General features: G+C 48.7%; 1 protein-coding gene across 2 annotated transcripts in view; it reads left to right on the top strand.

The window, feature by feature from the left end:
- The first annotated feature begins 1,738 nt into the window (after positions 1-1,738).
- Positions 1,739-10,814, top strand: part of LOC123156780 (translation initiation factor IF-2, chloroplastic) — a 25,833-nt gene continuing 16,757 nt past the window's right edge. The window contains exons 1-9 of one of the 2 annotated variants that reach the window (XM_044574956.1): positions 1,743-2,108; positions 2,418-3,802; positions 3,876-3,908; positions 4,039-4,152; positions 4,233-4,382; positions 4,472-4,570; positions 4,662-4,724; positions 4,802-4,957; positions 5,121-5,186. In XM_044574956.1, the coding sequence (XP_044430891.1) occupies positions 2,456-3,802; positions 3,876-3,908; positions 4,039-4,152; positions 4,233-4,382; positions 4,472-4,570; positions 4,662-4,724; positions 4,802-4,957; positions 5,121-5,186 (2,028 nt within the window). In that variant the 5' untranslated portion in view covers positions 1,743-2,108; positions 2,418-2,455. Of the gene's footprint in view, positions 2,109-2,417; positions 3,803-3,875; positions 3,909-4,038; positions 4,153-4,232; positions 4,383-4,471; positions 4,571-4,661; positions 4,725-4,801; positions 4,958-5,120; positions 5,187-10,814 lie in introns of both variants that reach the window. The other variant, XM_044574957.1, reaches the window with a different exon arrangement.

Raw genomic sequence — 10,814 nt, 5'->3', positions numbered from 1 at the left:
CATCCGCCCGCATCCGCGGCCATGCCGCCGCCCCCCGCCCGTCGGCCCGGATTGGCGCCGCCCCGGCCGGTGGCCACCGCGCATGCGGCGAAGGGACGAGGAGGCAGCGTCAAACGGCCAGCCAACCGCAGTCGCAACTCGGCCGACAGTTCTACGCGGCCGGTGAAGGTCTCAAAGGCGGCCGCGGCGGCTCGGGGCAACGAGTCGCAGACGGTGCGGCCGGCGGCCTCCTCCAGCAGCCACACATCCATTTCTCCACCTCCCCCGCCGCCACCGCCGACCGTGGAGGAAGATGTGGCCACGCGATGGCCACCGCCTCCAACATGTTCGACGAAATGTCGCAAAGGTATAAATTTTGCGGTTGTGCTTTCGTTTGTGCTCTCGTTTGTTGTTTCAAAATTTTTGTGTCCTTGATTGTTTGTGCATGCAATTGTAGTGTTGATGATGAAGCTTTCATGTGCGCAACAAATGTGGCAAATGATGATTACATATATGAGTCACAAGAATATGAAACCCAATGTGACGATGACAATCTTGATGTGGATGATGATGGGAGAAGGCATGGGAGAGGCCATGGGGGGAGCCATGGGTGGTGCCATGGGAGGTGCCATGGGTGGTTACATGAACATGATTGGAGGTTTTATGAGTGGTGCATTTGGCGGAAACATGGGAGGTGGCTTCAGTGGCAACATGGAAGGTCGCTTTGGCGGCATGGGAGGTGGCTTTGGCGGCATGGGAGGTGCTTTTGGCGGCAACATGATGGGTGGCTTGCGAGGTGGCTATGGCGGCAACATGAGTGGCGTTGGAGGTGGATATGGCGGCAACATGGGACGGAATGAAGATGGTTCCGGTGGTGCTCACGGCAACGAGAGTTCACCGCTTATTGAGAACGTCGACAAAGACAGTGGTGGAGATGATGATCATACCACGGTTCACAACATCGGTGAAGTTGATGACCTGAATGAGTAATATTTATGTGCATTTGAATTTCTAGGGCGAAAAACTTTGATTGAGACGATGCTCTTTTGGTAGACGAATTTGATATTATGATGGTGATGCACTTTTGATTAAAACTATGATGATGATGCACTTTATTTTCAAATTTTAGTTCCTATTTCAATGCAAAACCGCGGCTGAACAGTGGCTGGCAGCAGCCGCGCGGCTGTTTTCAGATTTTTACATCTTTGGTTTGGACCATCTATTGGAGTTGCAAATTTGGACCATCTGTTGGAGTTGGGCTTTTTTCGGAGCTCCAAAACGCATTTTTTGACAGTCTAAATTTTACATCTCCGATTTTGGACCGTCAATTTTTAGACTATCTATTGGAGATGCTCTTATTAACTGAGCTAGCGTAGCTGGATATTGCAACTTAGTTTTGTATGGGAGGGTCTGGGTTCGATTCCCTTGAACGCCTTTTTTTTTGCCTATTTTAAACTACATGCCCCAAAAAACTAGAGAAGATGGGATCAAAGGAGGGGGTCGCTCCGGAGGAGATGGGATTGAAGGGAGAAGAGTCATGTGGTACTTTTAGCAATGTGGCACACGCGTGCCAAATATCGCGGTCCATATTTGTATTTAGGAACGGAGGAGTACAATTGGTTTTATATCACTCGAAAAAAGAGAAACTGGTTTTATAAAGAGCGAAAGCCTCTACGACACTCGCATGGAAGGGACGACGATCCCTTTGAGTGGCTCTCCGAAGTACCACCTTATCACTCCCGTCAAAAAAAAACCCCCACCTTATCACTCTTGCATTTGTTTTCCCCATTTTATTCTGATATCGGCTGCTTAACTTCGACCGTCCGATCCTTATCACTCCTGCACGCGCACCCTCCGCTCCTTCCCACTCGCCCCGCCGCCGTATCGCCCCGCGCCGCGTCGCCGTCGTCGTTCGCCGGCCATTCGACTCGCTCCCTCGCCCACGCTGCCGCCTCTCCACCCTTAGACCGCCTCCTTCGAGGCCTGCTCGCGTCGCTCCCCCGCCCACCGACGCACGGCCACCGTCAGTGTTCGCGCCGGCCTCGTTACGGCCAGCCATTCGGTCTGCTCCGTGCCCTTGTGGCTGTACGCCAACTTGCAGGATTGCGGCGGAAAACCCTCGTTTATTCGTAAGCTTGGTTTCACTTCTCACTAATTTTTTATGTGCTGTCTTCTGTGTCCCAGAGAAATAAAATCCATTTTTGTAGGTTCTAAGTTCCAACCAGTCCGTATAGGCATGTCAATTATCAGATTTCAGCTTAAATTGTTACACCCTTACATTCTTCTAAAATTTAAACTTATAAAGTTCTACTGGAATTTAGATATATCGGGCCAACATGCAAGTACATAGGTGTTTTTCTCGTTTGATCACCTAGCTCGCTTTCGGTTATTGTTTCCCAAAAAATTATGCTCACTCAAAATTAATCTTGCTTCCTCAGCTTTATGAGTGCGAGGCAGTGTTTTTAAGAGCACTGTCATGGCGTCTCCTGCTTCTGTTACCAACCTGGGGAGCAACGGAAGGCCTGGTCCACTGCCGACAGCGGCAGTGAGGAGAGGGCACTTGGTTTCAAGGATCAGTTTCACGGGTTTTGACGGTGTCCGGAGGTGGCCATGTGCACCTGGAAGACTATGTAGATGTATGGTCATAACTAACTTGATCGATGAGAAGGGAGCTCAGTTCTCATCAAGAGCAAGTGTGAACGTTAAAGCTGATGATGACAGTGATCTTCTTTCAAAGCCCCCGCAGAGGCCAGTTCGGCTGAATGGGCCACCAGCAAGCATGGATACAGCAACAACATCAGCACCTGCCAGGAAGCCAGCAGGCGTAACATTGCAAGACCGAGAGAAGGTCCGAGAGTCATTGGATGAGGTGTTGGAGAAGGCAGAGAAACTTGAGGCCTCGAGCTCCAGAAATGTGGATGGTGAGAACCGTGCATTGAGACAGAATGATGTGGCAAAGCCTAATAGTTCAGTGCCAATAGTGGTGGAGGAAGGCTCGAATTCCAAAAGGACAAAAACACTAAAGAGTGTATGGAGAAAGGGGAACCCTGTGCCCACTGTACATAAGGTGATTAGAGATCGGCCACGCACTGAAACTAGGGATCAGTCCATATCTGCTGCTGAACCTTCAGTGTCATCTCCATCAAAACTAGCACCTCACCTACAAACAAGACCTTCTGTAGCACCACCACCTCGTCGCCCTGTCAAAGCTGACACATCAAAGGAGAAAAAAGGACCCATCCTGATCGACAAATTTGCTTCCAAGAGACCAATGGTTGATCCAGCTGTAGCTGAGGCACTGGTAGACCCTGTCAAGCCAGTACGCGGTCCACCAGCCAAAGCGAAGGATAATCGTCATAAAAAAATTATTACACCAGCTGGTCCCCGCCGACGTATGTCAAATGATGATCGATCAGTTGATGACGACGCTCCAGTGCGCAAGGGAAGGAGGTGGAGCAAGGCAAAACGTAGGGCTGCCAGGCTTGAGGCTTTAGAAGCTGAAGAGCCTGTTAGGGTTGAGATCCTTGAAGTTGGTGAAGAAGGTATGGATGTTGACGAATTAGCATATCAACTGGCAGTTGGCGAATCAGAAATTCTGCGCTTTTTATCAGTGAGAGGAGCAATGCTTGACAATGTTCAGACTCTTGATAAAGATTTGGTTAAGATGGTTTGCATGGAATATGAAGTTGAAGTACTGGAAAATGGTCCGGTGAGAGTGGAAGAGATGGCAAAGAAGAATGAGTTCCTTGATGAGGAGGATTTGGATAAACTGGAAGTAAGGCCTCCCATTGTAACTATCATGGGTCATGTTGATCATGGGAAGGTACCACGTGTTATATAAATTTTAAGACTTAATTATTCTGACCACTGTTTGACATTTCTACTTCTGTCTGCAGACTACTCTTTTGGATTATATACGCAAGAGCAAGGTAAATTGGTAATAGCTTATCCTTGGCATGTCCTTTGTCTGTGACATGGGGTAGACATGTTATTGTTGGCATTCATACACGGTAACAACCATTTACAAAGAATTGTATGTCTAACCGAAGTGACATACAGGTGGTGGCATCTGAAGCTGGTGGAATAACACAAGGAATTGGAGCATATCAGGTTCTTGTGCCAGTTGATGGAAACCCTCAGGCTTGTGTTTTTCTTGATACTCCAGGGCATGAGGTATAGCAATATATATTATTTTCGTATATTTTTCTCACTTCCGCATGTCATATTACTCTTCCTAATCATTGACACAACAGGCGTTTGGTGCAATGAGAGCTCGAGGAGCAAAGGTAACTGATATCTGTATCATTGTTGTGTCTGCGGATGATGGCGTTCAGCCACAAACAAATGAGGCAATTGCGCATGCAAAGGCAGCCAGAGTCCCTGTTGTAATAGCTATAAATAAGGTCTATTTTCTAGCCACTCTCTTTCTTACTTGCAACAATTCAATTTATTTTCCACTTTCTCATATTTCAGTCACCTCATATGCAAGCAGGTGGACAAGGAGGGAGCTAATCCAGAACGAGTCATGCAAGAGCTTTCCCAGATAGGACTTATGCCAGAGATGTGGGGTGGTGACACCCCGATGGTTCAGGTTGTTTATTGGCACACTCTGGAAAAAGGAAGTTCCTTACCGTAGCCACTTATTACCTATCTTGAGCTGATTTAGTTGTGATATCTGTCAGATAAGTGCTCTTAAGGGAGAGAATGTTGATGAGCTATTAGAGACTGTCATGCTTGTTGCTGAGGTATACTTTTGGTTAGACTTTCTTTTTTGCTTTTTGTTGTAGTTCCCTTTTGACTTGCTTTTGTTGCGAACTTGAAGTTGCTAGAATTAAAAGCCAATCCTCATAGAAATGCAAAGGGTACGGTTATTGAAGCATGTCTTGACAAGGCTAAAGGACCTCTTGCCACCCTAGTTGTACAGAATGGAACCTTGAATAAGGGCGATATTCTTGTTTGTGGTGAAGCTTTTGGAAAGGTTTGTTTCTTTATTTCCTACTTGCTGAACATGATTTCATTCAGTATATGGACTGGACTAGCCTTGCATTTGAAAAACAGAAGCTAGCACATATAATTGACATTAGCTAGCACATGTAATTGTTGGCCAATTGCTGTATAAAATGGCACGGGTATTATGGCAGATCCGTGCAATGTATGATGATCGTGGAAGCCTTGTAGACCAAGCAGCGCCATCCAACGCCGTGCAGGTTTTCCCTCTTGCCTATTTCTGCCATTCATTTTCTTGTGATTCCTTTTTAGTCCATTTTATAATTCTGTCATATTTTGTGACAAAGGATTCTATTACATTCAATTTTATTTCCCCGAAATCTAGTAATATCATGTGATATTCTGTATCTTTCATGGAGAGCTAACTTTTTATTAGATCAAAATATATACTAATTTGAATGGTGATGCTAGGCATTGGCCAGGCGATCGAATCGGTCGACCGGTGTTGCAGTCGCAGGAGCCCACCTCTCTCTCGGTAGCCTTTTTCTGTGTGTGTGGCGGCTCAGCTTGGGAACGGGAGGACTGATGCCTCCTTCTAGGTCAGCACCTCCTCATGGGCTTGGGCCCTAAGTGACAAAGCTAGATGGGCTTGGCCCATACCGGTTCAACACTCCCCCTCAAGATGGGTGGTAGATATCTATCATCCCCATCTTGTCACATGCCAAGTTACAGTCCTTCGTTCCCAGTCCCTTTGTCAAGCAATCTGCAAACTGTTGCCCAGAGCTGACGTGAGTAAGACTGATGATCCCAGCATCAAGTTTCTCCTTAATGAAGAAGCGATCAATTTCCACATGTTTTGTCCTATCATGCTGAACTGGGTTATTAGCAATGGCAATAGCTGACTGATTGTCACACCACACCTTCAAGGGTCCCTTCCTCAGAAGTTTCAACTCGCTCAGTAGGTACTTCACCCAGAGCATCTCACATAACCCTTGAGATAATGCTCTATACTCGGCTTCTGCTGTTGATCTAGACACAACAGCCTGTTTCTTGCTTCTCCATGACACCAAGTTTCCTCCCACAAACACACAGTAGCCAGAAGTTGATCTTCTATCATCTTGACAACTGGCCCAATCAGAGTCACTATAGCCATCCACCTCAAGATGTCCACTCTTCGCAAACCACAACCCTTTACCCGGAGTCCCCTTCAAGTATCTCAGAATTCTGTGCACAATATCAAGATGCCCACTCCTTGGTTCATGCATGTATCTGCTCACCACACCCACGGCATACGTAATGTCAGGCCTGGTATGACACAAGTACAATAACCTCCCAACCAGTTTCTGATAATCTTCCTTATTCACCAGCTCGCCTGACTGAGCTGTCACTTGATGATTTTGTTCAATCGGCGTAGGGGCTGCACGACATCCCATCATGCCCATGTCACTCGAGAGATCCAAGGTGTATTTCCTTTGGCACAAAGATATTCCCTTCTCTGTCCGGGCCACTTCAATCCCAAGGAAGTATTTTAGGTTGCCCAAATCCTTCACCTCAAACTCATAGCTCAGACACCCCTTCAATCTCTTTATTTCCTCCTCATCATCTCCGGTGATGATAATGTCATCCACATAAACTGCAAGAATGGTGATCTTTCGATTAGAGAGTGAGTGTCTGTAGAACACCGTGTGGTCACCATTACATTGACCATACCCCATAGCACGGACAGCACGTCTGAACCTATCGAACCAAGCCCTCGGCGATTGCTTCAGTCCATACAAGGATTTCTTCAGCCTACATACCTTCCCCGTGGTCTGTGAAGTACCAAAACCTGGTGGTATCTCCATGTACACTTCTTCCTGCAACTCACCATGCAAGAAGGCATTCTTGACATCTAATTGATGCAATTTCCACCCAAAGTTTGCAGCACAGGAAACCAATATCCTTACTGTGTTCATCTTTGCCACTGGAGCAAACGTCTCGTCATAGTCAATTCCATAAGTTTGACTATATCCTCTGGCGACCAATCTGGCCTTATACCGTTCCACCTTCCCCTCAGGATTCTGCTTCACTGTATAGATCCACTTACAACTCACTGCTTTCTTTCCTGCCGGCAATGTAGTTAGCACCCACGTCTTGTTTTTCCTCAGTGCTTCCAACTCTTCTATCATCGCTTCACGCCACTTCGGATCTTGCTTTGCAGCCTTCCAATCCTTTGGGATTGACACAGTTTGAAGAGAGGCAACAAACACTCTATAGGAAGGAGACAAAGCCTGATAAGACACAACATTTCCGATATCATGATCATCAAAAACCTTCGGTGGTAAAGCCTTCTGTGCCGCTTCACGTGTCCCCTTTCGCAACGCAATAGGCAGTTCCACTGTGTCAGATGAGCTTGCACCACTGCCTTGTTGCTCCCCCTGCACTGACTGCTCCCCCTGCACTTGTTGCTCCCCCTCCTGCACAAGTGGCTGCCGTCGAGAATATACCAGACGAGTGTCAGATGAGTCATGCACCTGTGGCACTTGTGGCTCTCGTCGAGAGTACACTAGGGGGGTCTTCTGCCACCGATCTTGAACAGGGAGCTGGAGATTACCAATCTGAATGGAACCCACTGTTGGCTGGACCTGAACCTGCACATCACCATCAGTGAGAGTACCAACCGGAATTGTACCCACAATTGGCTGGACTTGAACCTGCACATCATTAGTGCCCACAGAATCCTCCTGAGTGTGAGATACAACCTTCTCCCCCTCTTGACCATCCTGCACAGAGTGTAAATGGTCAAGCCCTTGAAACAACACACTTAGATCTGTTGGCTCACCATAGAATGGCTCAGACTCCCTGAAGGTTACATCCATACTGACAAACTTGCGTTTCTCTGAGGGACAGCAACATTTATACCCCTGCTGACTAGAAGAATAGCCCAGAAAAATACACTTCACCGCTCGCGGATCAAGTTTTCCAACAGAAGGACGGTGATCTCGAACAAAACAAGTACTGCCAAACAACTTTGGGGGAACAACAAACTTAGTTTCTCCATATACTAGCTCACACGGAGATTTCATGCTTAGTATTCTTGATGGTGTCCGGTTGATCAAGTATGTGGCTGTCATAACTGCTTCACTCCCCAAGAATTTGGGCACATTCATCGTAAACATCAATGACCGAGCAACCTCAAGAATATGCCGATTTTTCCTTTCTGCCACTCCATTCTGAGGAGGGGTGTCTGGGCATGTAGTTTGATGAAGAATACCTTGATCAGACAAATAGGCCCCAAATGTGTTGTTCACATACTCTGTCCCATTGTCAGTCCTGATCACCTGCACCTGCACCTGAAACTGATTCTTCACCAAGGCATGGAAATTCTGAAAACAGCTAAACACCTCATCTTTGTGACGCATCATATAAATCCAAGTCATACGAGAATAGCAATCGATGAATGTAACAAAGTATTTCATTCCATTCATTGATACAACTGGGCTCTTCCATACATCCGAATGAATAAGCATAAAAGGAGAGATGCTCCTAAGCCCCTTGCTCACATATGAGGCTCGTGTGTGTTTGGCATATTCGCAAGCATCACATGTCAACTTGCCCTTGCCTATCCCACACATAACATCCGGAAAGATTCTACTCATCTTATCAAAAGATACATGTCCCATCCTACAGTGATGGATCATCGCCTCCTTCTCCTTGTCCTCCATGGTCGCAGCACACACCAAGTCCGGCTGCACCTCCTGGTCCATGTACCAGAGCCCCCTACGCCTGGTGCCAGTCCCAACCGTCTGGCTCGTCTGGCGCTCCTGAATCACGCAACCGAATTTGTCAAGGATCACACGACAGTCAATTTGATCAATTAGAGCACTGAAAGAGACCAAATTGACAGGAAAAGCTGGCACATGTAACACTGAGGATAGGGAGATGGTCGGAGTGCACTTGACTGTGCCAACCCCTATGACAGGCTGGTTTGTGCCATCAGCAGTTTGCATTGTGCCTGTGTGAGACGGAGGGTGCTTATGGTAAGACTCAAATATGCAGGAATTACTAGCAACATGCTTAGATGCTCCAGAGTCAAGAACCCACTCTGGAGCACTCTCATTAGAAGCAAGACATGCCTCATCCGGATTACCTTCATCAGTGGAGGCCCAGAGAGCAAAGTCTCCATAGTCAGCATCAACTGCATCTTTGCCTTGTGACGTCCCAGTGTCTCCTGCCACTGTCATGTGAGCCCTCTGATCCCCTAAGTGTCCTGAGTAGCCACCTCTACCCATAGAAGCCTGACCCCTTGAGGTCCCTGAGTATCCACCTCTGCCTCTACCACGCCTGCCTCTGCCAGTTCCCCCTTTGTCGTATCCCCTGCCTCTGCCACGAGTTGGACACGCCCACTTCCAGTGACCTATCTCCCCACAGATATGACATTTGTTGGGATCGCTCCACTCCATGCGCTCAGTGACTGCAAATGTCGAAGCCGGCACAACCTTCATGTCTGCATGCTCAAGAGATAGCCGCACCTCCTCTTGAGACATTGCAGCAATAGTCTCCTCAATAAAGGGCAGGAGAGGTTGGTGCAACAGGGATGTCCTCCTGCCATGAAAGCAACCTCTAAGCCCCTCCAACAGTTTCAGCACACGCCTGCGTGCAATCCATTTGCGCCCTGACTCGATGCAAGCCGCATCATAGAGTTCCAGAGGGTCGCAGTTATCCTGCTCTGCCCACAAAGCCTGCAGCTCTGCCACATATGTCATCACTGACATGTCATCACCTTGATGCAGCCGACTGATCTTCCCCTCAATCTGAGCAATGAGCATGACATTGCCCTTACCTGAGTACAAGGTGGACAGAGTCGTCCATATCGCAGCGGATGTGGATAGCCCCTCCACAGAGCGTCCAATGGGGGGCACCACCGAGTTCAACAACCAGCCAGTGAGCACAGAGTTTATGACCTTCCATCTCTTTCCCTCCACAGTAGTCTTGTCTCCTGGTTCAGCAACAGCACCCAACAAGTGCCCATCAAGCTCCTTCTGTTCCACAGCCAGCAACGCCCTTCCGGACCAGCTCAGATAATTGGTAACCCCCTCTAACTTCATGTCCATGGGCGACAGTTCGATCTTCTGAGCCACTTCCTGTCGAGGAACGATGGCCCCAGATTTCGACTCCTCAAGGATCTTAGCTAGCTTCTCGAAAGCCTCAGCAAGGCCTGTTGGCTCACTCATCTTCGGATACAGCCTACACAGCCAACAATAGCAGCAAGCACAGCCGCACAGTCCTCTGCAGAATCAGCAGTCTCCAGTTCCCTTTCAATCAGCAGCACAACACTGCCCCACTTCTCCTTCCTCAGCAGCAGGACAGCAACCAACGGCAACCTCAGCTTCAGGCAGCTGCAGCACACTTCTCTCCTCTGACTTAGCCGCTGCACACAGCAGCAGTTCCAGCAGCACACCTCCTGTCAGTCCCCTCTACAGCCCCTCCCGCATGCGCACCTCCTCAGCTCGCGCCGCCCCCTTGTCTTCCTCACTCGCACGCAGCTACTGGCGCAGCTCCCCTGCAGCTGCGAGAGGCCAGCCAGCGCACAACCGCGAGAGGGAACGAGAAGGGAATGAGGGGAAGAGGGAGGAGCCCGCGCCGAGGTGAGCCCACTCCGCCTCCTAGGTCCGCCGTCGCCGCCCTACTCCCGTCAGGCCCCGTCGTTGCCGCCTAGGTCTGATACCATGTTGCAGTCGCAGGAGCCCACCTCTCTCTCGGTAGCCTTTTTCTGTGTGTGTGGCGGCTCAGCTTGGGAACGGGAGGACTGATGCCTCCTTCTAGGTCAGCACCTCCTCATGGGCTTGGGCCCTAAGTGACAAAGCTAGATGGGCTTGGCCCATACCGGTTCAACAACCGGCCGCCTA

The sequence above is a fragment of the Triticum aestivum genome, chromosome 7B (genome assembly GCF_018294505.1).
Source record: "Triticum aestivum cultivar Chinese Spring chromosome 7B, IWGSC CS RefSeq v2.1, whole genome shotgun sequence".
NCBI classification, from domain to species: domain Eukaryota; kingdom Viridiplantae; phylum Streptophyta; class Magnoliopsida; order Poales; family Poaceae; genus Triticum; species Triticum aestivum.
Note: the sequence above shows the minus strand (reverse complement) of the source record. Positions and strands in the feature narration are given on the sequence as shown.